This window comes from Engystomops pustulosus, chromosome 3, assembly GCF_040894005.1.
Source record: "Engystomops pustulosus chromosome 3, aEngPut4.maternal, whole genome shotgun sequence".
In the NCBI taxonomy this organism is placed as follows: Eukaryota; Metazoa; Chordata; class Amphibia; order Anura; family Leptodactylidae; genus Engystomops; species Engystomops pustulosus.
Window position 1 is genome coordinate 98,561,355 of NC_092413.1, and position 23,230 is coordinate 98,584,584.

Below are 23,230 nucleotides of genomic sequence, written 5' to 3' on the forward strand. Positions count from 1 at the left end.
CAGTTTTTGAATCCAAAGCAGGTGTGGATCATAATGGGTTAAGATAAGATAAAAAATGGAAAGGTGCTACTCTATTTCCCTCCCCTCCTGGTTTGGACATCAAAAACTGCATCTGAAAAACTGAATGTGTGGTCGCACCCTCGGTGTTGCTTTTCAGTTTTATCCACAGTATGCATATAGTACATTCTCCAGGTACCTACATCAGGGCCAGTGTCAGAAGGCCCCTGGGCAATAGAGCCTTAAAGGGGTTGTTCGAGAGTTATGAAAAAATAAAGATCTACTTGCCTTCCGACACCCTCCGGGTGTCCCGCGCTGCTGTTGCTCTGGTCCGAGCGCCATGTAAACAAACTCATGTGACAGCATTAACATTAAAAAACAAAAAATATTCCCTAGTTTATCATTCCCAAAAAGCACTGTCATGGTTATTTTATATACAGCCCCCTCGCAATTTAATTATATACAACCCCATCATGGTTCTTTTACATACAGACCCCTTCACCACGTGCTGCCGCGCCCTGGCGCTTGCCCGGGTATGCCTGGTGCTGGCACCGGCCCTGACCTACCTTGTGTAAGTACTGTCTGCTTAAAAAATTTGGTGTTGGTTAAGGTTAGTTTTGCTCTTATAGCCTGCTTCTAGATGAATGTCTACAACATCTGAGATTTTAGTTTCATTGTGCTCATAAGTCAAAAGGTAGTGTTTGGCATCACCTTGGGAGTAGTCCATTCTACAACCATAGACTGTATGAGTAATATTTCTACAGATTAGCAGAGTGATTAAAATATGGAGTTTGTACTGTTACAGACAGAACATAAGAGTTAACTCAGTAATAAACAAAGTGTAATTTTGACTCCTTTTTTGTGATTCACAGGTTCATGCAGCCACATGAGACCTTTCCATTTATTATAGACTTGGTTAAATATCAATGGATCATCTAATCTTCCATTGTTCTATGTGTAGATGAAGCTGAAGCATTACATGTAATTTTAGGTATTTATCATAATGATATCTTGGGAAGAAACCTCTAGACTCAAAACTAGCTGCAATGACATGGTTATTCTCCATGACAGTGAATAGCTGATGTGCAAAGTGCGACCAGTCAGTTGCCTGTGGTTTATTTTCCCGCCATAGAATCTTTTCTGTAATGTTTTTGTTTATATGTGACATTAGGAATAATAATTTCTGGAACTCTGATTTCTAGTAACTTTGTCTACGATTTTTTGGGGCTGCGTGCAGGGTAATGTGATCTCCCGCTTGTGACCCATCTGGCTAATTCCATCCATGTCCATAGGAAATGACTGCCATTTCCGCAAAGATGGGCAGAAATAGGACTTGCCCTGTCTTTTGTGGAATGGGCTGGCAGTCAGCATGTTGTATTTTAATATGCCCAAAAGGAAGCAAAGTACTTTGAAGTTAGACTCATTGCAATAATTGAAGTTATCTATTTTAGGGCCTGAATGTGCCTTTTGTCCTCCCTGCTTCTGTGACTAGTTTCACATGTTGGTGCATAGCATGGAGGCCAGTAGATTCATTGAAGCCCAAGTGCTTCAAACTGTAACCAGACTTCTAACTACTTATGATTTCTTTAGTTGTAATCTCATTGTTGGGTCTTTCCTAAAATGACTTTTTCATGGAAAATACCCCTAGATCATCACCTCACTCCATTCATTGCCCTACAGTGTAATAGTAGGGAGGGGGGGGGCTGGTTTCACTGCAGAAGTCACTGACCAGTTTAACCACTTTATGTTCAGCAACTGATATATCGGCCACTGAACTCTATTAGTTAACAGTGACCGATATATTTGTTGCTGAGCTGATGCTGGTTTAGCAGATCATCAGAGCTGAGCCGGCACCCATAAGAACGGTGTGTCAGCTGCAAGCAAAAGCTGACACCCCAGTGTAACGCCTGCTGTTAGAGTGAGCTCTGATCTTGGGTGCTTAACCTTCTACATTTAAATGCTCTCTGGGGTATTATCCTACCACGATTAAGTCCCCCAAACCCATGCAGCTTTCAGGTTCGATTATCGCCACTATGGAAACCCGGGGTCTGATCAGGATTGCTGGACTGTCCATATTTAGAGCCTGTAAGATTGTGCCACACAAACAGGATCTTATAGGCACATAGTCATATACCCTCATTACATATAAAAGTATAAAATAATGAGTGAAAAGTGAAAATCATCATACTAAACATACACATACAGTTCTTTGAAGCTTTTTACCTATTTTGTTCCACAAAATAACGAAAAGTGATTAGTAAAGGATCTGCTACAGAATGGTTCTGTTGTAAAGTTAAGTTTGTCCCACAAAAAAATAAGCCCTCAACCAGCTCCATGGACATAAAAAAATAAGTGTGATACCCTTGGAATAGACAATTCATTCCTAAAAATTTGTAACACAAAAAATAAATATAGAAATATGATATAGCCATAATCATACTGACCAATAGAATAAAGGTAGAATGTTCATTAGGCTATATGGTGAAAAATTACAATTCGGAAAACCGTTCCAACTGCTCCAACAAAAAAGTTCAGAAATGTTCTTCAATAGGGCATAGCCTCTCCCAAATACTGACAGCCTGAAGTAAGCATGACTCTTCTCTTCACAACAGACTTTTTGTCCATTCATTTGCATATTAGAAAAACTGCTATAATTAAGGAACAGAGCCTCAGAGGCAGGTAATTTTAGGTGATATGGGGAGAACTTTTAACCCTTTACTACCCGGTATTACTGGTCTTGAGGTCTTCTTTAAGTCCCCAAATGGCGGCGTCCTTAAGAGCTTAAAAGCAAATAAAGCATCTGAGGACAACAAGCACGTGGACTATTTATAGCCATTAGTCTGATTTTTGGGTTTAGGAACACTTAGCCATTATGTTCTCCAATCAAAGGGACAGTGTTTCTATTTTCCATATGAAGGGTGAATTTGTTGTGGTAGATCAATAAAATAATCTGTACAATTGTACATTAAATCATGAAGTTAAAGAGTTACTGTCATTTCAAAAAACTTTTGATATGTTGTAGGGCAGGTCATTTTAAGCCCTTTTGCAATTGGATTAGTTAACTGAATCTTGCTCCTTGCTCTTGTATTCTGCAGCCTTCCCCCTGTTGTCAGTGACTCCTTAGATAGCGGTTGCTAGGCACATTCTGTTTTCACTGAGGAGCTGACTACTGTAGAGACAACACCCCCCCCTCCTCTCCCTGCTTTCAGCTGTTTACATCATGGCTCAGTACTCCAGCACTCAGTCATGTGCTACCAGAAGCCCTAACTTATGTAGTAATCAAACAACTTCACTTATCTCTCCCTTAGCTTTCCCCTTGTATATAAATAAAAAATAATCTACATAGACGCAAGCTGCAGATCCATCAGTCTCCCCTCCCGAATTCCCTCACACTCTCCCCTCCCGAATTCCCTCACACTCTCCACAGCAGGAAGTGGCAGGAGAGACTCTCCAAGTCTTCAAGCTGTGCCCTCATGTGCTTTGCTGAAGTTTTACTTGGGTAGGTAGATATGATCTGTGATCGGTAGATAGATATTTCATTGGTCAGCAGCACGTGCTTGTGATGAGGTGACAGGAGGCAATCCTTGCTGATTGTAGTTTTTTTCAGAGCTGGAAACCATGGTTGCTATGGGCCAAAAATGTACTAAATGATCACCGAGAGGCAAAATACTTAAAGGAATGATTCTCAGGACATTTTTGCTCAGAATGACGGTTACACTTTAAGTTTCCAAGATCCGGGAGTCTTATGTACTTATAGGACAATTCATCTTAGGAAGGTCGAACTGTGACATTGAAATTCATAATTCATTTAAATGTTCATTATTGTTGTTTATTCATTTTTTTCTTGTTTTATTTTGCTCCCCTCCCCCGCCTCCCAATGATTTTAATGTTGGCATGTAATTTGCTTTAGTAATTTCTCTCTCAGAAGTCATCTTACTTGTGTACACACATTATTTTGCTGCTAACATGTATTTTATGTTGATTTGCATGGCAAGACATATTAATGCATGTATACACTGAATCGCTAACATGTGACATGTATATGAAAATAATATATTTTAAGTGTTCATTGTTCTTTTTTTTTTTTCTTTTTTTCTTGTGCTGCTTTGTTGAATGTGAACAATTCATGCTTTTCATTCACCATTGCTTCTCTTTCCCCCACTGTTTGTGATTTGCTTACCAGGAGGAGCTACTATTCTTACTCCTACTACCTGTAAGTAGAAAACGGCCACCTTCTTTATTTTGGTTTTTAACACTTACTCGAGAAGCAATATCCCTGTAAAAATAAATACAGCTCAAAAGTTATCATGATGCTCTTATTAGTTTACAGTGTACGCCCCAGAAATAACTAGTTAGTTCACTTTTCAAGTAAACCAAACCTTTGCACTAAGCACTTTAGTAAAACCTGCAACGTGTACATATTTGTCATAATGAATCTTAACCTTGCATTATTTATTCTTAGAGGGATATCCATAATGAATGTTTCACGAGCAACTAACACTTTTTGTTGCATGTTCTGTCTGATGTCATCTTATTCTTTTTCTTTATTTTGTCTCCTTAACAAATTGCTAACAAAGTGTTGTATAGCTCTCTGTATCGTTTGAGTTTGACCATGTACTGGAGCGTGTAAAAATGCTACAGGGTGCTGCATGTGGTGTTTTTATATGGGGACATGGTGTTCTCACAAGCTTCACAGCTAGATCTGGAAATATTACATTCTATAACCACTAAGGGTTAGTACAGTTTTGATGGTAATATGGTTCATTGAAATTCGGAAATACTTGGAAGACCTCAGTGATTAAATACTGGTAAGTAATCTATTAGATGCAATATGCTGCTTTAAATGTAATTTGTGTGATGAGTTCGGAGCAGATACTGTTACGTGACCCTCTTAAGCCACATTCACACGACCGTAGGATCACCCCTCCTCCTCACCATCACCGCTGACATACGTCAGTGTGAACGTAGCCTTTCTATAGTTTGCCTTGCCATAGCAAAGAAACAAGTGAAATCTGCTGAAAAATTATTATTATTATTATTGGATAAAATGGTACAGGCAGTCCCCGTGTTATATACAGGATAGGTTCTGTAGGTTTGTTCTTGAGTTGAATTTGTATGTAAGTCGAAACTGTATATTTTATAATTGTAGCTCCAGACAACCTTTTTTTGGCCTATGTGTCAATTGGATTTAAAAATTGTTGGATTTAACAATAAAGCTTAATTACAGACCCCTGTGATAACTGTTATAGCTGTTTATTGTAGCTTAAGGTTAAGGTACAGTAAATTCCCAACTTCCAATGGTTTGTTTGTATCTAGGGGTCATCTGTAAGTCGGGCGTTCTTAAGTAGGGGACTGTCTGTACTTCAAAAACTGACTACAAAAATAGTAGTAGATGCACCAATAACTTCCAACCAGTTCATGATGACCCAAGTGCTGATATGTTACAATTTACAGAAAATATTCTGGAAAATACTAAGTCTTGAAGTTTGCATTAGCCTCACATGATCTAAATGTGAGAAATGTCTCATTCTATGATTTGTTCACCATGACAATGAGCTAAATATATATGTTTGTGTGTGCTATGAAGGTGTCAAACTTCAAATGATCATATTGCCAGCACAGAAACACATTACTGTTGTCCAGTTAAAAAGAAGAATATTACATGGGATTTTTAAATACAGATCTCAATTCCCGACTGTAACTTTAATAGTGGATATCTCCAGTTCTGTTTTACCAAGAAAGACAATGGGGCATATTTATTTACCCGGTCCTGCGCAATCCCCAATCTGGAATGTCCGCTGAAATACACATCTGCCGCGATTCAAGAAAATTATGCGCCCGATTTTCCTACCAGTGTAGCTTCCCCGATCAGGTCTGATTGAGTTCACCATCTTCCTCCTGGTGCATGGGATGTGACACAAATTTAAATGTTAAATCCCACGCTTAGTCCGAATCCATCGGATGTAGTTTTTTTTATGTGGGGACATGGTGTTCACAGCTAGATCTGGAAATATTACATTCTATAACCACTAAGAGTTAGCGCGGTTTTGATGGTAATATGGTTCATTGAAACTTGGAAATACTTGAAAGACCTCAGAGATTATATGCTGGTAAGTAATCTATTAGATGCAATATGCTGCTTTAAATGTCACTTGTGCATTCCGGCGGACATTCCCACGCTCAGTCCGAATCCGTCGGATCGTCCCGATTTCTGTCACATGAAAGCCTGCGGCGATGCACCAAAATCCAATCGCATGCGACAATCACTCACGCGATCCGCGAAAAGTCGGGAAACCCGATGAAAATGCGGCCGCAGGACCCTTCGTAAATAAGCCCCAATGTGTGTTTCTTGGTGCCACAGTTCTGGAATTGTTTCCCCCTCTACCCTGTCAACTGAAGGCAGAATGTTCTGCAGAAGACCCTTTGCAAAAATACATGCATGCCTCTGTCTCTGAACCTGGAAATTGGTGATCGATTGACACTTTACATATTTATAACATATTTTGGTAAAGTTTTATACAATTTTATTGATTATTAAAAATAATCTAATGAGGGAAAATGACAGAAAAGCATATTTTTTTGTTAGTTTAACAAGTTATTTATAAAATTATTCTATCAAGTTTAAGTCTTACATGGCATAGAAGTGAAAATTGTTATGATACATAAAGCAATTCTAAAGATAACAACATTTAAAGATGAGCAGCACAGAATTGAAGAAATTGGTGCCACACTTGGCGATCTCCGTCAGCTCCAAAGAGTTTAATGGAACAGAACGGTTATGGGCGGCGAGGAAGCGACGATGGGTCAGATGGTTTTTACAATCCGTGGGGATCTCCGCACTAAGACCCCCACTGATCAGCAAGTTAGGCCCTGTCCCGTGGAAAGGACCGAACTTTAGTTTGTGGGAAAACCGCTTTAAAGTTTGACATAAAACTGGATCCTACACTAGATCAACTGTCAGTAGCTCTTCAGCTCCATGTTGCTTTGTAGCTATATAAAGAAGGGGATTTTTTATCATATATTATTTATTTGAGACGGTAAGGAAACCCGGGACCTCTATTATTATAGGACAAATAAAATCTTCTCATTCTGTGGCTTTGTAGGATAGTGTACTGCCCCTTTAATGTCAGAGCAGTGTTGCTATTTTACCTCTTCTCTTGTATGCCCCACAGGGGATGATGAGTAATAAAAATAACTTGTTTATGGTGGATGAAATCTACAGCTGCTTATGTCAGGTCCCTATAAATGCTCATATTGGGTTTTCCAGCCAAGTCCTAGTAGAATAAAGAACTGTATAGAACAGTGACTAATACTGTACATGCCTGACACAAATCGCCTCACTGGAATGACATGCAGAGACATAATGTGAGGTAACAGCAGAGGTCACCAATCACAGCTTGTAATTGGCTATATCTCAATCCATATATTTTTATTTAGGAATTTAGAAAGGTTAATGAATGGCAGTTGGATTGAGTCTATACCCTTTTTATATGCCTTGATGTTTTGGAGGAATGATTAAGTATTGTATACTTATTCTATCCATAAGGACAGGACTGTTAGACTGTTGTTGTCAGTGCGTGCATCATAGACCGTTCAGATTCCTGTGTCCTGAGCCTGATAATGTATATATTCAGAAGGGAGATCAAATATCACTATGATGCATTGTGGTTGCTCAGCGAAATCCAGCCACTGGACAGTTTAGGATCCATAGACTGACCGCAGTTGTGTGCCGCTGACCCTAGACTGAGATGAGTTTTATGGAGTTGCGACTGTGTGGAAAGATTTGTAGAGGAGGGTGAGAAATTTGAAATGTATTGAGAACGTGATGTGCAACCAGGTAAATGACTGGCTAACTCGAGGCAACAGTGTAGTATTTGGATTGAACAATTAATTTTGCTGATAGACTGGAGATGAAAGGATTTAAAGGAAACCTACCATTTCAAATGGTCGGTGTAAGCTGTAAACACCGAGCACCAGCTCAAGGTGAGCTGGTGCCGGTGCTTAGTTTCGGTAGTGTTAAAACCGCGGTATCGCGGTTTTAACACTTTTTAAACTTTATAGCAGAAACTGCTTCGGCGCTGTGTGCGCGCAGCGCCGAAGCAGCTTCTGCTATAAAGTTTAAAAAGTGTTAAAACCGCGATAAGCCTCATATATATTAACACTCCTGTGGTTAATGGAGCCTTTTCTGCTGTAAACTTTATATGTTTAAATGTTTATATGCTGTCAAATTGTATACACTATTTGCTGGTAAATTGTTTGGTACATGGAGTATTGAAGTATATTGCATGCCTTATCTGTGGGTTATAAGACACTAAGCAAAACCGGAAGTGTTGATATAGATCAATATTTAAAACTGCCTTTGTACCTAATAAGACACTGATGAGGTTTCATGTCCTTTTAATCCTGCTGTATTATAGACCAAGAAACATGCATTGCATTAGCCCTGAATGAAATGAAATTCCTTGGCTGATGTAATATGAAAGGGGAAAAAATCCTTAACTCAACAGTCATTTGTATTCATTAAAAATATTGCTTCATAACATTTACTGCCAAAGCTATTTGCAGCAGTTGACCTTCTCCCCTGCCATTTCTATTTCAACTGTTCAGAAAAGCGTCTTGTTACCTGATATAAAAGCTATTTTTCCTGCCTATTGGCATGGATGTAAGGTCAGACATTAAGTTGCAAAAATAATTTAACAAAAAAAAATAAATTGGAAAGGTTCTTAGTTGCAGGGGCTTTGTTATTGTAGAAAACATTTCTTGTGCTTTCAGAAAAAAAGAATGCTGAGACGCAAGGCTTAATGAATATAGTGTATATACAAACACAGAAATTACTTTATGAAAAGAAGTTTATAGATAGATTCTGAACAGGTGAAATATTTAACTTTTAGGGACCAGAATCCAATCAGACTAAACATAACTTTTATTGTGCATGTGGCTACTGAGCGAATCTGACTGAACCCTGTAGTCTCATGCCCTTGATTCAGTTGTGATGGTTGAAAGCAGAGATTGGCTCAGTGGTCATTTGTTCAGTGACTGAAGGACACAGAAGCATATGATCCTTCCCTACATTCTTATTCAAGTAAATATACTATAAATCGGGAATTTTGTGAATTCATTAAACATATTTAGAAATGTAAGTACTTCAATAACTTTATATTGTACCAACATACTCCTCTGTACTTAACAAACCATAGGGTACATATACAAGTGAAAACAACACTATACAAGAATGGTGATGGCACTACTTGTTATTCACAGGAAAACAGGGGGTATACTCTGTGGATATTAGGAGTATGAGGGTTCCGTGTATGTGGAGATAGAGAATCTTCAGTGGTGCTCAAATCCTCGAACGAAAGACCAGAAGTCCAATATACTGAAGGTATGAAGATAAGAAGATAAGGATGGCACTCACCAAATCTTAGATGTAATCCAAATTCTTCTTTATTATGTCAAGTATACATACTCACAAACATGAATGCAAGGGAGGGGGTGGAGGTTGAATGCCCAATAGAGGGCAACGGCCGTTTCGCGCTTGCCTGCGCTTCTTCCGGCCCAGAATGTGAAGTGTTTAAAAGCCGTGGGTATTTAAATGCTATCCTGCATGGAGGTTCCGCCCTGATGAGGCGTGTCAAGCTGTTCAAACATTTCCCCTCAGGCCAATGACACCTTAAACTCGAAGAGGCGATCCGCCTAGTAATTACAAAAACAGCTGGGCTTACCTCTCTGTTTTAGGTTGCTGCACCTGTCATACAGTGACGTTTTCTCCAAACCCAAAAGGGGTTCCAATGGGCGCTCAGCCTACTCGCACGAGACGGGCTGTAGTCGCGCCCCTTCCGGAATTCCCCACGTGGTATACGTCACCTGACCGGACCGTTCGTCTCCCTCCCCCTTCTTCTCTACCACGATCATGTGACCCGTTTCCTTAGAGACAGGGCACGGCGTCACTACATCGTGGGAGTTCGGGGGTTGTGATGGCGAGGTCCGGGACTTGGTGAGCTCACCATGGAACACATGAAGGTGAAGTATATAGCCCGCACAGTAAGGTGAGTTCAAGTGTGCCATACGCATAGCCTGTAATTCATCCAAAGGCAATCAGGAACATTGCAATACCCAAAATTAGCGGCACATATTAAAAACAAGTAGGTGTGCAACACCAGGTATAATAACATTTCACATATCACACAGTGTAAATCTTTGAATCTCTTAATAATGAACATAAAATTTGCTCCCCAGACTCTTATTATGTGAAATCCTACATCCTCAGAGAGTAATTCTATTGTTTAAGGGTTATAAAAATACCCCCATGTCTATTTTTTCATTCAATCCTATGGGGCCCATAGCGTTAGCCCGTAAGATCCATCTGCTCTCAGCCTGTAGTAATAGTCGTTGTCTGGAAGAGACTGACGTCTCAGCAATTAGAGAACTTCTTCAAAGGATTAGAGACACGCTTGGTCCCAGTACAGAACGACATAAAAGACAGAAAGAGAGACAAGTTCCTAAGGGACAAACAGGATTTTGAAAACGATAAGATCTTCTCCTGGAAACCACAAAAGAACTCCAAGAGGAGGCTACAGCTTCATAATAAGAAGAACCAAAAATCACAAAGGAGAGATTACTGGACCACTGACTCCGATTCAAGCGCATCAGAAGAGGCAACAGGAAAACAGGGTGGAAGAAGGGAGGAACCAACTGACGAGCAGGGAACTGTCCCTTTAGGAGAAGAACAAGGAGAGGCGGGAGAAGAAGAAAAAACGGGAAGAAAGAGAAGACAGAAGAGGAAATTTGTAACTTGGAGACACTAGGAAATGATGAAAACCTAGTTGTCAACCTTACCAATAAGACACTAGATAAGGACTGTATCTCCGCACTCAAGAAGGGATTGGGTTTCTGCATCACCGAGCAATTCAATAAAGTAGATTTTGAGATCGATTTATTCAAAGGTCTAAGGAAGATGAACCTTAAAAAATATTTTTCACAAAAAAGGGGTAATGAAATCCAAAAGGATAAAAAAGACGCAGAGACCCCATTGGAGATAGGCCCCTTGGGGTTTTTTGTAACAGGGGAGCTCACCGATATAGAGAGAGAATGTATATTGTTCTTGGCTAGTGAGGAGGAAAATAGGGCATTAGAGGATGTAGAGCCATTCAGAGGGGGTATGAAATCTAGATTCAACCCAACTATCCAACAAGGTAGTGCGATAGACCTCTTTCGCAAGCAGGTCATGAAAGATGTTGAGTCCCTTATATATAGACATGAGGGTTCGAACCTCACAAAAAAGGAAACATTAGCAATTAAAAAATTGAGAGATGATGAAGGGGTCGTAGTAAAACCTGCGGATAAAGGGGGAAACATGGTGGTAATGGAAAGCGAGTACTATAAAAGGGAAGCATTGAGATTATTGGGCGACTCTAGAACGTATAAAAGGTTGTCAGGAGACCCCACACAAAAATATTATGAACAACTAAGGGTATTTCTGAGAACACAAGTATTGGAAGGGGTTCTTTCCAAAAAAATGGCCGAAAGGTTGCTGCCCCAATTCCCAAAAAAGCCAGACTGGTACTTTCTACCCAAAATCCATAAAGATATTAATAATCCGCCGGGTCGTCCAATAGTTGCAGGAATAGGCTCGATCACCGAACCTCTATCGCAGTATATAGATTGGTTACTTAGACCGGTCTTGAAGGATATCCCATCCTATTTAAAGGACACCAAGGACTTCTTGTCCGCACTCAGTACACAGGAGTGGCATGAGGGTTCTTACCTCGCATCCATAGATGTAGAAAGCCTCTATACACGTATTCCACACAAAGAAGGCATCTCAGCAATAAGGGAAATTACAAGCAAGGCTCAAAAGAGTGTGGGGTATAGGGACTTTGTTTGCAATGCCCTTCATTACATACTGTCACATAACGCCTTCCGTTTTGACGATACGTGGTATATACAAACGGACGGAACCGCCATGGGGACTCCTGTCTCCTGTACATACGCTAACATCTTCCTCGCGGTCTTTGAAAATGTTTATATCTACAATGAAAAAAACCCCTATATACGTTTTATCCAGATGTACAGGAGGTTTGTGGACGACGTGTTCATTATTTGGAATGGAACAGAAGAGATGTTTCATGAAATGGTGCAGTATCTTAACCAGACCAATAGAATGAACATGTCGTTCACATGCGACATAAGTGGGCAGAGACTTGAGTTCCTTGATGTACTAGTTGAAATAAAGAATAACCAGATACTAACGTCAGTCCATAGGAAAAAAACGGCCACCAATGCTCTCCTGCATTTCGAGAGTTACCATCCCAGACACGTAAAAGACGCCATCCCATATGGTCAGTTCCTAAGACTTAAACGTATAAATAACACCACTGAAGGTTTCGAATCACAAGCCAGGGAATTGAAGGAGAGATTGTTGAAAAGGGGGTACCCAGAAAAAACCTTGAATCAAGCATATGACAGGGTGAGGGATAAGGATCGAAAAGAACTCCTGATGACCAGAGATAGAACAAAGCAGAGAGAAAGGTTCACGTTCTCTTTTGATTTTTCCCCACTTGCAGATACAATTAAAAAAGCCATGAGAGACAACTGGCACCTGATAGAGAATGACAATGACCTTGCAGAGACATCACAAGGGGGACCCCTTATTAGCTTTCGGAGAGGCAGATCGATTAGATCTGAATTGGTGAATAGTGCCTTTTCTACAAAAAGGAAAAGGAATTGGCTCGAAAATAACCTTGTAGGGAACTATAAATGCGGCCATTGTAAATGTTGCCCCTTCAATCTCGGTAGTAAAGAAGTTTCCTTTGGTGGATTGACGGTACACGTAAGAAGTTTTATTAATTGTAAAACGAGTTATGTAGTGTACGTCCTGATTTGTAGTTGCCGTAGGTTCTATATTGGGAAGACCATAAGGAATTTATATTTGAGAATAAGAGAACACATGGGCTCTATTAGATCAGGACTAGGCGCTCCTCGACTGATCCAACATATAAGGGAGGAACATGGAGGCGATGTAAACTCTATCAGGTTTGCAGGATTGGAAGTGGTTCCCCCCCCCAAAAAAGGAGGGGACAGACAACGACTATTACTACAGGCTGAGAGCAGATGGATCTTACGGGCTAACGCTATGGGCCCCATAGGATTGAATGAAAAAATAGACATGGGGGTATTTTTATAACCCTTAAACAATAGAATTACTCTCTGAGGATGTAGGATTTCACATAATAAGAGTCTGGGGAGCAAATTTTATGTTCATTATTAAGAGATTCAAAGATTTACACTGTGTGATATGTGAAATATTATACCTGGTGTTGCACACCTACTTGTTTTTAATATGTGCCGCTAATTTTGGGTATTGCAATGTTCCTGATTGCCTTTGGATGAATTACAGGCTATGCGTATGGCACACTTGAACTCACCTTACTGTGCGGGCTATATACTTCACCTTCATGTGTTCCATGGTGAGCTCACCAAGTCCCGGACCTCGCCATCACAACCCCCGAACTCCCACGATGTAGTGACGCCGTGCCCTGTCTCTAAGGAAACGGGTCACATGATCGTGGTAGAGAAGAAGGGGGAGGGAGACGAACGGTCCGGTCAGGTGACGTATACCACGTGGGGAATTCCGGAAGGGGCGCGACTACAGCCCGTCTCGTGCGAGTAGGCTGAGCGCCCATTGGAACCCCTTTTGGGTTTGGAGAAAACGTCACTGTATGACAGGTGCAGCAACCTAAAACAGAGAGGTAAGCCCAGCTGTTTTTGTAATTACTAGGCGGATCGCCTCTTCGAGTTTAAGGTGTCATTGGCCTGAGGGGAAATGTTTGAACAGCTTGACACGCCTCATCAGGGCGGAACCTCCATGCAGGATAGCATTTAAATACCCACGGCTTTTAAACACTTCACATTCTGGGCCGGAAGAAGCGCAGGCAAGCGCGAAACGGCCGTTGCCCTCTATTGGGCATTCAACCTCCACCCCCTCCCTTGCATTCATGTTTGTGAGTATGTATACTTGACATAATAAAGAAGAATTTGGATTACATCTAAGATTTGGTGAGTGCCATCCTTATCTTCTTATCTTCATACCTTCACATATACAAGTGATTCTCAATAAATTAGAATATCAGCAAAACGTTATTTTTTCAGTAATTCAATACAAAAAGTGAGACTCTTATACCCATTATAAACTGTGTGAACTTTTTCAAATGCTTACAGCAAAGGAAAACCCAAAACTCATTACCTCAGAAAATTTAGAATGTTCAACCCAAAACACCTACAAAGGCTTCCTACGCATTTTAAAAGGTCCCTTAATCTGGTTAAGTAGGGGACACTATCATGTGGAAAACTACTGACTTATGTCCAGAAGGATGGTAAGTCACAAAAGTTATTTATCACAGCATATTAATGGAAAGTAAAAGGTGTAACGAAAAAATAGTAAAGGGAGCAAAAACTACCAGGATAACTGCAGCCTTGATAGGATGGTTAAGAAAAAAACAAAAACATTTAGAGGAGATTCACAAGGAGTGGACTGCCGCTGGGGTCGGTACATCACAACACACCACACAGACTTATCCAGGACATTGTCTACAAGTGTTGATTTCCATTTCAAGACAATCCAAGCTGCTTGAAGCCTAGTGTGAAGTTTCCACAATCCGTTATCGTTCGGGGAGCCATGTCATCTGCTGGTGTATGTCCACTGTGTTTTATCAAGACCAAAGTCAGTGCAGCCAACTACCAAGAAATTCTAGAGCACTTGCTTCCCTCTGCCAACAAGCTTTTTGGAGATAGAATTTTTATTTTCCAGCAGGACAGAGCACCTGTCCCCATTGCCAAAAGTACCAATACCTGATTTAATAACCACATCATCGCTTGTCTTGATTGGCCAGCAAACTCGCCTGACCTTAACATTGTCAAGAGTAAGGTGAGACGCCAGACTCGGCAATGCAGACAAACTAAAGGCTGCTATCAAAGCAACCGGGGCTTCCAAAACATCTCTGGAGTGCCATCAGCTAATCTTCTCCATGCCATGTCATGTTGATGCAGTCATTCATGCCAAAGGAGCCTGACCAAGTATTGAGTGCATTTACTGTACAGGCTTTTTATTTGGCCATGACTTCTGTGTTCAGTTTTATGCAGTTGATCTTATTTTATTTTTGATTTAATGACGTTTGGAATTTCCTTGGCTGTAAGTCATATTCATCAATATTAACATGAAAAAACACTTGAAAATCTCAGTGTAATTAAAATATGAGTTTCACATTTTGAATTGAATTACTGAAAAAAAGCTTTTTGGTGATATTCTAATTTAATGAGTAGCACTTATACATACAAAGTTAGACATAATAATATAATTTGCTAACTTTATATATGCAGCTTATTCTTATCATGCTGGCCAAAACTTCCAGGATGTAGGAGTGTAATGTGTGGATTATTTGTACCTTATTTAACTGCTTACTATCTTTTAAAGGGGTTTACCCCTGAAAGAAAGTTCACAGAAAGTTTATACAATAAAGATAATTTTTGACCTCTTACTGTGCAATTTTACTCAGTTTTATTGCCGTGTTGCCTCCCATCACTCAGTGATGATCAATGTAAAATGTGTGGGTGTCTCCCCAGACACTTCATGATTCCTCTGTGCTATCAGATGCTGTGTGCTGAAAATGTGCTTAGATTATCAGGGTACAGTATTTAGCTACACTGTTATTTAGCTTCTGAATAGTCTACAATCTAACACATAGAAAGAGAGATGAGACGGATATGAAACACTCTGCTCTGCTGCCTCATGTAATCAATAAAACAGAGTTAGCAAGGTTATGTCACCCCCTCCCCTGTATCTAGAGCTTATCTTTTTTTATGTAGAGCATCTGTTGCTGTGTTCTCTCCACACTGCTAGCAGCACTGCTGAACCAGAATGTGCCTCTGTCTGTAGTGTGCTGTCTGCCTCCTACACCTCCTTCCTTCTCCTACAATGCAAGATAAGCTAGATGAAATTGTCTGAAGATTTACAGTCGAATCCAGGGACAACCAAAATTGTGTACACCACGACTGATAAAAACGGATTGGAAATATATCTGTGAAAGGCTGCATATTTGTAAATAACAGTAAATTAGAGAATGTTTGTTTTATTTTGTTGTCTTATCTTGAGTAGTTTAACAAACTTGGGAATTCATGGGAATACTCCTTTAAAGGAACACCTGTCATCAGGTCTCTAACTATTTGTCACTACCTGTTGGAGCAGTTCACAAGGATTCCATCCCAGCCTTTATCTAGTCAATTCATACATTAATCCTTGTAAAATAGTCTTTTCTTTATTATGTAAATGAGGCTCGTCCCACAGAGAGAGAAAGTGTTGTCACCCCTGTTACCCCTCCCCTCTCCCTGCTCATGTCTGTGTGTAATGTATAGTAAAGCATTGCTAGTGCTTGTGCTCTACCTGACATGCTATCTCCTACAATACATATGTGTGAGAGACGGACATCAGCTACACATGATTCTGAAATGTTCTGCTATAACATGGCTGCATTGTACCTGATTGCTTAAGTTTACAGGAGGGACAGTGTAGGCATAGGGGCAATGCTTTCTAATAGCTGTTTATAAAAATATATTTAGTTTTGGGGGTTAATTTGCCTGACAGGTTCTCTTTAAGTTTTCGGTACCTTTTTTAAGTATAATAAAAAAAACGAAAGTTTGTAATTCATTTCAATATTATCGGGTGAAAAATTCTTTCTCCACTTTTTGCTGTTGATGGTGCATACAAAAAAGTTATAGTTGAAGTTGACATTTTTAAAGGTTTTAATGAAAAATGTAGGGTTTAGGTGCATCTTCTATTGTTATAACCTAATTTTAGTTTATTTAGGCAATAAATAAGTGGCAAAGAGAGTTTGTAACACTCTATTTTGACAATAAACTATTTTGCCTTGCAGTAAGCTGGCTAAGAAGCGCAAGGATGCCATGGGCAACACACGACAGGAGATGACTCATATGGTGAATGCAATGGATAGAAGCTATGCTGATCAAAGTACCCTACATGCAGAAGATCCTCTATCCATCACCTATATGGACTCTCATAACTTTAGCCCTAGATGTAAGTATTCTCTTAGGATTCTTTGATTTTGCAGGAGATAAACCTACACTTTGTGTCACAGTGACATCACATGATAGAAGCATTGGTGTTCTCAAATTCTGCATCTCCTTTCAGCATTTATTATTGTGTTGAGTTTTATTCTTTTATAAGAATATTTAATCACAAATATAAAAAATAAGTATTAACTCTAAACGATGTATTTTACAGCCATTCAAAAATATGTTTAACTTTCCTTGAAATAACATCGTATGTACAGTGTTTAAGTTTCATTACTATGATTGGTATCTTAGATATATCTTTATCTTACAAATTACACTGATATAAATTGTATAGCAAGAGAGAGAAGCCAAGAAAGTTACCTCTTGATCTAGGCTAATCTGCTTCGGTTTGCCATTTTATCAGCTTTACAATTTCACACAGTGGAGTCTTTCCCAAATGTGACTATGTATGCCACAGAATGGCTATGTAATGCAGACCATCAGCAGGTCTGATTTGTAGCTCATCACCAATTTACTGTTTCTATAGCATGTTAAATAATGTGATATATATTGCACACATACAGTCAGTTTGTTTTAGCCTTTTACGTTTAAGCATGCTCAATTCCTAGGTCTCTACAGTCACTATTGAAAGCATTTCTGTAGGCTGCATTTTCTTGACTGCTTTGCCTTTTGGAAATGTAATCCTCTTTAGACTGAGGGTGAGATTTATCAGAAGTGCCTGGGGTAAAAATGTCCTAGCTGCCCTTAGAAACTAATCAGAGCTCAGCTTTCATTTTAAAAACACCTGTGGTAAAATGAAAGCTAACCTCTGATTGGTTTACATGGGCAACTAGAAAAGTTCTACTCGCACACACTTCTAATAAATCTCCCTCATATATGTTGAAAAATATATAATGGAATACAGATTAGCATGTAAAGCATTGTACTAAAGCGGTGGTCCCTTAAATTACATTTGACCCTTATCCATAGGTTTGGAGATAAGGATCAGATTACTAAGGGTATCTTGGTTTTTGTATTTCCATGGTTTTTGAAGTGAGAGGATTGCTGGTCACACATGCACAGCACCACTTCATTTGTTATATGTTGTCTCTCTTTTTACCAGTCGGTGTATGTACCCTTGTTCTTTGGCTACATGCACAAAACATATTTCTGAGCTCTGTGCTAGCTGTTGTTTTAATGGCTAGCTCACAGGCACATGTATTTCAATGGTTTCACACACGGCTGACTGCATGAAGATTGCAAATGTTGGAGCACATCCTATTTCTGGCTGTGTATGCAGTCCTTTTCTACCATTGTCGATATCTGAATGGAGCTTGCATTGTGGTAACACATGGCCCAACATCACAAGTTGCCGTAGAGTGCAAAAGTTCTGTATGTATATTTAAAGTCGGCCGCACCAAGGAAAGTAAAATCTTCTTCACTTGATGTTTGTGTGGGAACCTCAAGAGCCAAATGACCAAAAGCTCACTGACTAATCTGAATGCAAGTCTGCAATGGTACATACTGCAAATCCACAAAAAAAAAATCTGAAGGTCAGCTGCTGATCTTTAAGCTTCAACAAATATTATCCTAGAGTTAAAATGCATCAGAAGGGGGCAATTTCAATAGGTTCTTCTGACGATGTTATCAGTATGGGGGCTTATCCACTCTTCCCCATGACCGACTTAAGGAGTCATAAGATCAAGCTATTGGATTTCAGCTGCCCGGGCAAGCTATCGCCAACTATGTCTGGTAGCTTTAACCCCTGTGCCCTTTCAATGCATATGAGCAATACAGGTTAGCAGAAACTACTTTAAGATACTTCTTAAAGTATAAGCCAGTCTGGCGAGACAACTGTCAACTAGGCGTATGGACTGTAATATTTAGTATACTATACAACTACCCTGTATCTGTGAAGTCACTGAAATAAACATTGTAATGATTATTCCCACACATTCTGTGTAAAATGGAGGTTTGATTTATGTACATTTATACATGAAAACTGTCAACTAAAGTGGAGGAATGTCTCCCATAGAATAGTGGATATTAAACTAAACAATGCATCATGTTAAAAGAGTAAGCAGATTACTGTATACATCTTTACTACTTTCCAAGCAGTCTTATTCTTAGAATGCTGCAGTAATTGATATATCTGTTTCAGATTGACGCCATCATTTTTTTTTTAAAGTTGCTTTTTCATGCTTTTTTAGTGGCACTTTGATTGGCTGATCTAGCACTCATTTATTTGCTAAGCCTCTCATCTGTCATGTCAGCTTAATACCCCATTCTGCACAACTGATGCATGATATGTAATTTTGCACCAGTCATTTTTGTATGTCTTGTAAATTGGTGGCATTATAAAAAATCAAGATTATTATTATGACGTGATGCACATATTTCCCTAGTTTATGTACGAGTCAAGTTACTGTACTATGAAAAAAAAATGCCATGTTTGACCTGACAAGTCCTAACTTTACATATGTTGTTTCAAGACTGAAAGCTTGATGAGGATTTCAACATTTAATATAAATTGTCCATATATTAATAAGTCAAAAGTTAGAGTAGACACATTTTGGAATATGTTTGTTTTGCACTTTTTATATTTAGGTATGGTAGCTATTATTGCAAAGGTGACATCAGATACAACCTTTTTGATCATTAAGAGAGATGTAATTTGGTTACTCTGCTAGTTGACTATCCATGACATTTGGCAGCTAAATTGGTAAGCCTAAAAAGAGTAAGGCATTCAGAAATGTTGATGTTTTACCCTTTTTATGAATAATTTGACAACTGGATGTGCATGCGTGTCCATCATCTGCTATTGTCAGAACTGTGCTGATTGGACATATCTTCAACTGGTAAAATTTGTCAATTGTTTTATAAATCTTAAGATGGAATAACAAAGTAATGGCACCAATCAAATTTTGTAGAAAGTATGGCATGAATGATTTTTATTTAGAGCAAACAATGAGTTAAATAATGTCTGGAATGCAGATTTAAAGATTCTCTAGCATTTTTTTTATTATTTTTAAGTAACTTTGCAATAATAAACACCAAAACTTAAATAGCGTCATTGTCTATAAACGCAGTAGACAAAACAAAGAAATATGTCATCTGCTCTAGCTTCTGCTTTACTCATATATGGACATTTGTACCATATCCTGAGTTGGTGCACTCATATTTAATGTATTGCTTGCTTTTTTTCTTTAAATGTACTCACCTTTCTATAGCAGTCGATATTATTGTGCTTAAATCTATGTCTGTCTGTTTTTCCAACTGCCCAAAATAAGGTAATATGTATTTTCATGAGCTTTGTTTTCCAGCAGTGCCCAATGATCCACTTGTGCCGACTGCTGTGTTAGGTGAGGACCCAGTCTGGCATCACCACAGTTCATGCATGAATGATCTTGTTGCATGTGATTCATGTTCAGCGATTCCTTTGAGTGCTTGGTAGAAAGAGATATCATTCATCCTTAGAGAATACAAGCTAAATCCTCACACTAGATAACGCCTAGATATGATGCAGCCTAGTTTGTTGTTTAGTTGTCAACCTGTTCACACAACTTTATGAAGCCCCTTTGAGCTACTTTTATTTGTTTTCTTAATTTTTTGGTATTTCTACAAATAGTCTAAAATTAGACTCCCAAATGCCTACTTTTACCAGTAAGTTTGCAAGTTGTAAAAATAGCTAAAAGGTGTCTGAAACACTTTCTTTGTGGCATAAGAAGCTTATTTTGCTCAGTATATCCTTGAGTGTTTTCCATCTTGTTACCATATGGTCCTTTAGCCAATTTAATGTTTATGTGTTTGGCCACTATCACAAAACATTACAAGGGTAAGTACAATACCCTAATAGGCTCATCCCCATAGTATTTACTCCTGTAAAGCCCATGGGACCGGTGGGTCATATGATTTTTGGCAGTGTCCTTCTGCCTTTCAATGGATGGGGTGGAGGCATGCAGGTATAACTCTGTCAATGCCATTCCCATAGCAGTGGTTGGAGGGGTATGCAGATGTATTTGGAATACCCCTCCATCCACAGATATGTCTGTGGTGATCACAGAGGTGGCATGCATACAGTAATGCTTGCATGCCTCTCCAACCGCTGCAAGGCAGATGGACATAACAAGTCCTCCCGTCTCAGCAGCTTCACATAAATTTTACCGTGGTAAACTTTTGTCACAGTGGCCTTTTATTCTTCCAATCGCGTTCATATTGGCCTAGAATACAATCTACAATTATTTACATTTGGTATTTTGGATTTGAAAAGATCCTACGAAATGTGTCTCCTGATTATTTGACATGTTGACTGTCTGAGATGTTTTATATAAAGTAGCAATGCTTGGGCCTAGTAATGCAATGTATAACTCTAGGGTAGTTGTAGCGAGTCATAGCACATCTTTCCACTGCCACTGACAAATTATTTACACTGCGAGACATAGGTAAGCTAAACACGTTCTTTAAAGTGGGGATTTGGAGATTACATCTAGTGTTTGTTTGAGCACAGTGCTTTTATAGATGGCCCATTATTTCAGGTTCCATTTTCTATTTCATGCCTCTGATACACCTTTTTTTTTCCAATTATCTCTTCCATGGTAAAAGCTTATCCAGAAATAAACATACACTATCAAGTTATTTTAAAGGATTTATTTTCGTTATGATAAAACAAAGCAAAACATATACTGCTGTAAAATGAGAACCAGCAGGTTCTTATTAGTACACATACACACATATTCCAGACGCATCTAATTTTAGGGGAGAGAATAGATATTAACATACATTGATTTTTCACTTTCCACAAAGGTTCTATTTGTTGGCTTTGTGATTAATGTATTTTTTGGACTATATATGAACCTTATATATGAACCATACTTACAGACATCTGCTGCCTTGAACCGTGCACAGGACTGCCACCTGCTGGTCATTCATCCTTATAATTAGGTGCGCCTTATTTGCAAGGACAAACCTTTAATCCTGTATGTGTTGTGAATGGCCACTATGGTCGTGAAAGATGACTACTGACATTAAGGAGTGGCTATTAACATGATTTTGAGACGTGTTAATTTTCAAGAGTTATTTTGCTATAAGAAGCTGCTTTCACTGTACTATAGTTTGTGGTAGAAACTTAGCAGTTTATAAGAATAGTTTAGCTTTTATTTATTTTTCTGCTATATCCTCAGGATGTTGAGCTGTTAGTTTGTGGAATTCTTCAATGTTGAAACTACTCCAAAGATCCTATTTTCGAAGAGTACCCAGACTATATTTGTGATTGATATTTAGCTCCCTCATATATCATACCTACTGGCTGCTTTCTTTGGGAAGGCCACCCATAGAAGACAACTTTGTAATGCTATTTTGTGGGTGAGGGTTCAACCTAAAGCCATGTCATCTGTATTGTCTCTAAAGTTGTCTTTAAGGAACTTCTCTCCATCACAAATTTATTTTTATCTATATGCCAGATGGTTACAGCAGAAACCCCCTCTACTCTTTGACATTTCTGCAATAGGAGATCAAGAATACTTATTTTAACTATATGAGATTTAGCGGCAATACCCTACATATTCAATTGAAAGCATGGAGCTGAAGTGCTCTATGATGGGGAGGGGGAGGGGGGTTTATCAGCCCCTGGAGTAATTCTGCCGCCTCGGCCCCCATCCCTCCTGCCGTCTGCTACTCGCTGTTGCTGTGTGTACCGGCAAATAATTGGAGGGGAATAGCACACATGCTATTTGGAGGGGAAGGGGGGCTAGCAAAGGAGGCAGCAGTCATAATAGAAGTGCTCCAGGGGGCCTGATGCCATAGAATCCCAGATTACTTCTGCTACATTTACATTAATATAAAAATAATTTTCATAAAGAATGAACAGGTTAATGGTGGTGTTTTAGAGGTTAATATAAAAGCAAAATTTCCTGTAGATGTTGGTAGAGTGGTGACTGAAAGTATAATGATCAGTTTTTTTCCAAAAAATGATTGCAATCAGACATTCTTTGGTATTATTATCTTCATTTAATTTGTCTTCAATGGAAAACCACAAAAAGAATTGTCAAAAGGCCAAATTGGATATAATTCCACACCAAACATAAAAAGGGGGTTGGCAAAAGTATTGGCACTGTTTGAAAAATCATGTGATGCTTCACTAATTTGTGTAATTAACAGCACATGTAACTTA

At 39.1% G+C, this 23,230-nt stretch overlaps 1 protein-coding gene across 22 annotated transcripts in view; it reads left to right on the forward strand.

Moving 5' to 3' along the window:
- The window catches only part of PTPRK (protein tyrosine phosphatase receptor type K), a 233,579-nt gene that overhangs the window by 179,043 nt on the left and 31,306 nt on the right, over positions 1-23,230 (forward strand). For 11 of the 22 annotated variants that reach the window (XM_072141567.1, XM_072141570.1, XM_072141572.1 and 8 more), the window contains 3 exons: positions 4,181-4,210; positions 16,923-17,083; positions 20,385-20,423. In XM_072141567.1, coding sequence (XP_071997668.1) covers positions 4,181-4,210; positions 16,923-17,083; positions 20,385-20,423 — 230 coding nt within the window. The remainder of the gene's footprint in view (positions 1-4,180; positions 4,211-16,922; positions 17,084-20,384; positions 20,424-23,230) is intronic. The other 11 variants (XM_072141569.1, XM_072141566.1, XM_072141576.1 and 8 more) reach the window with 5 other exon arrangements.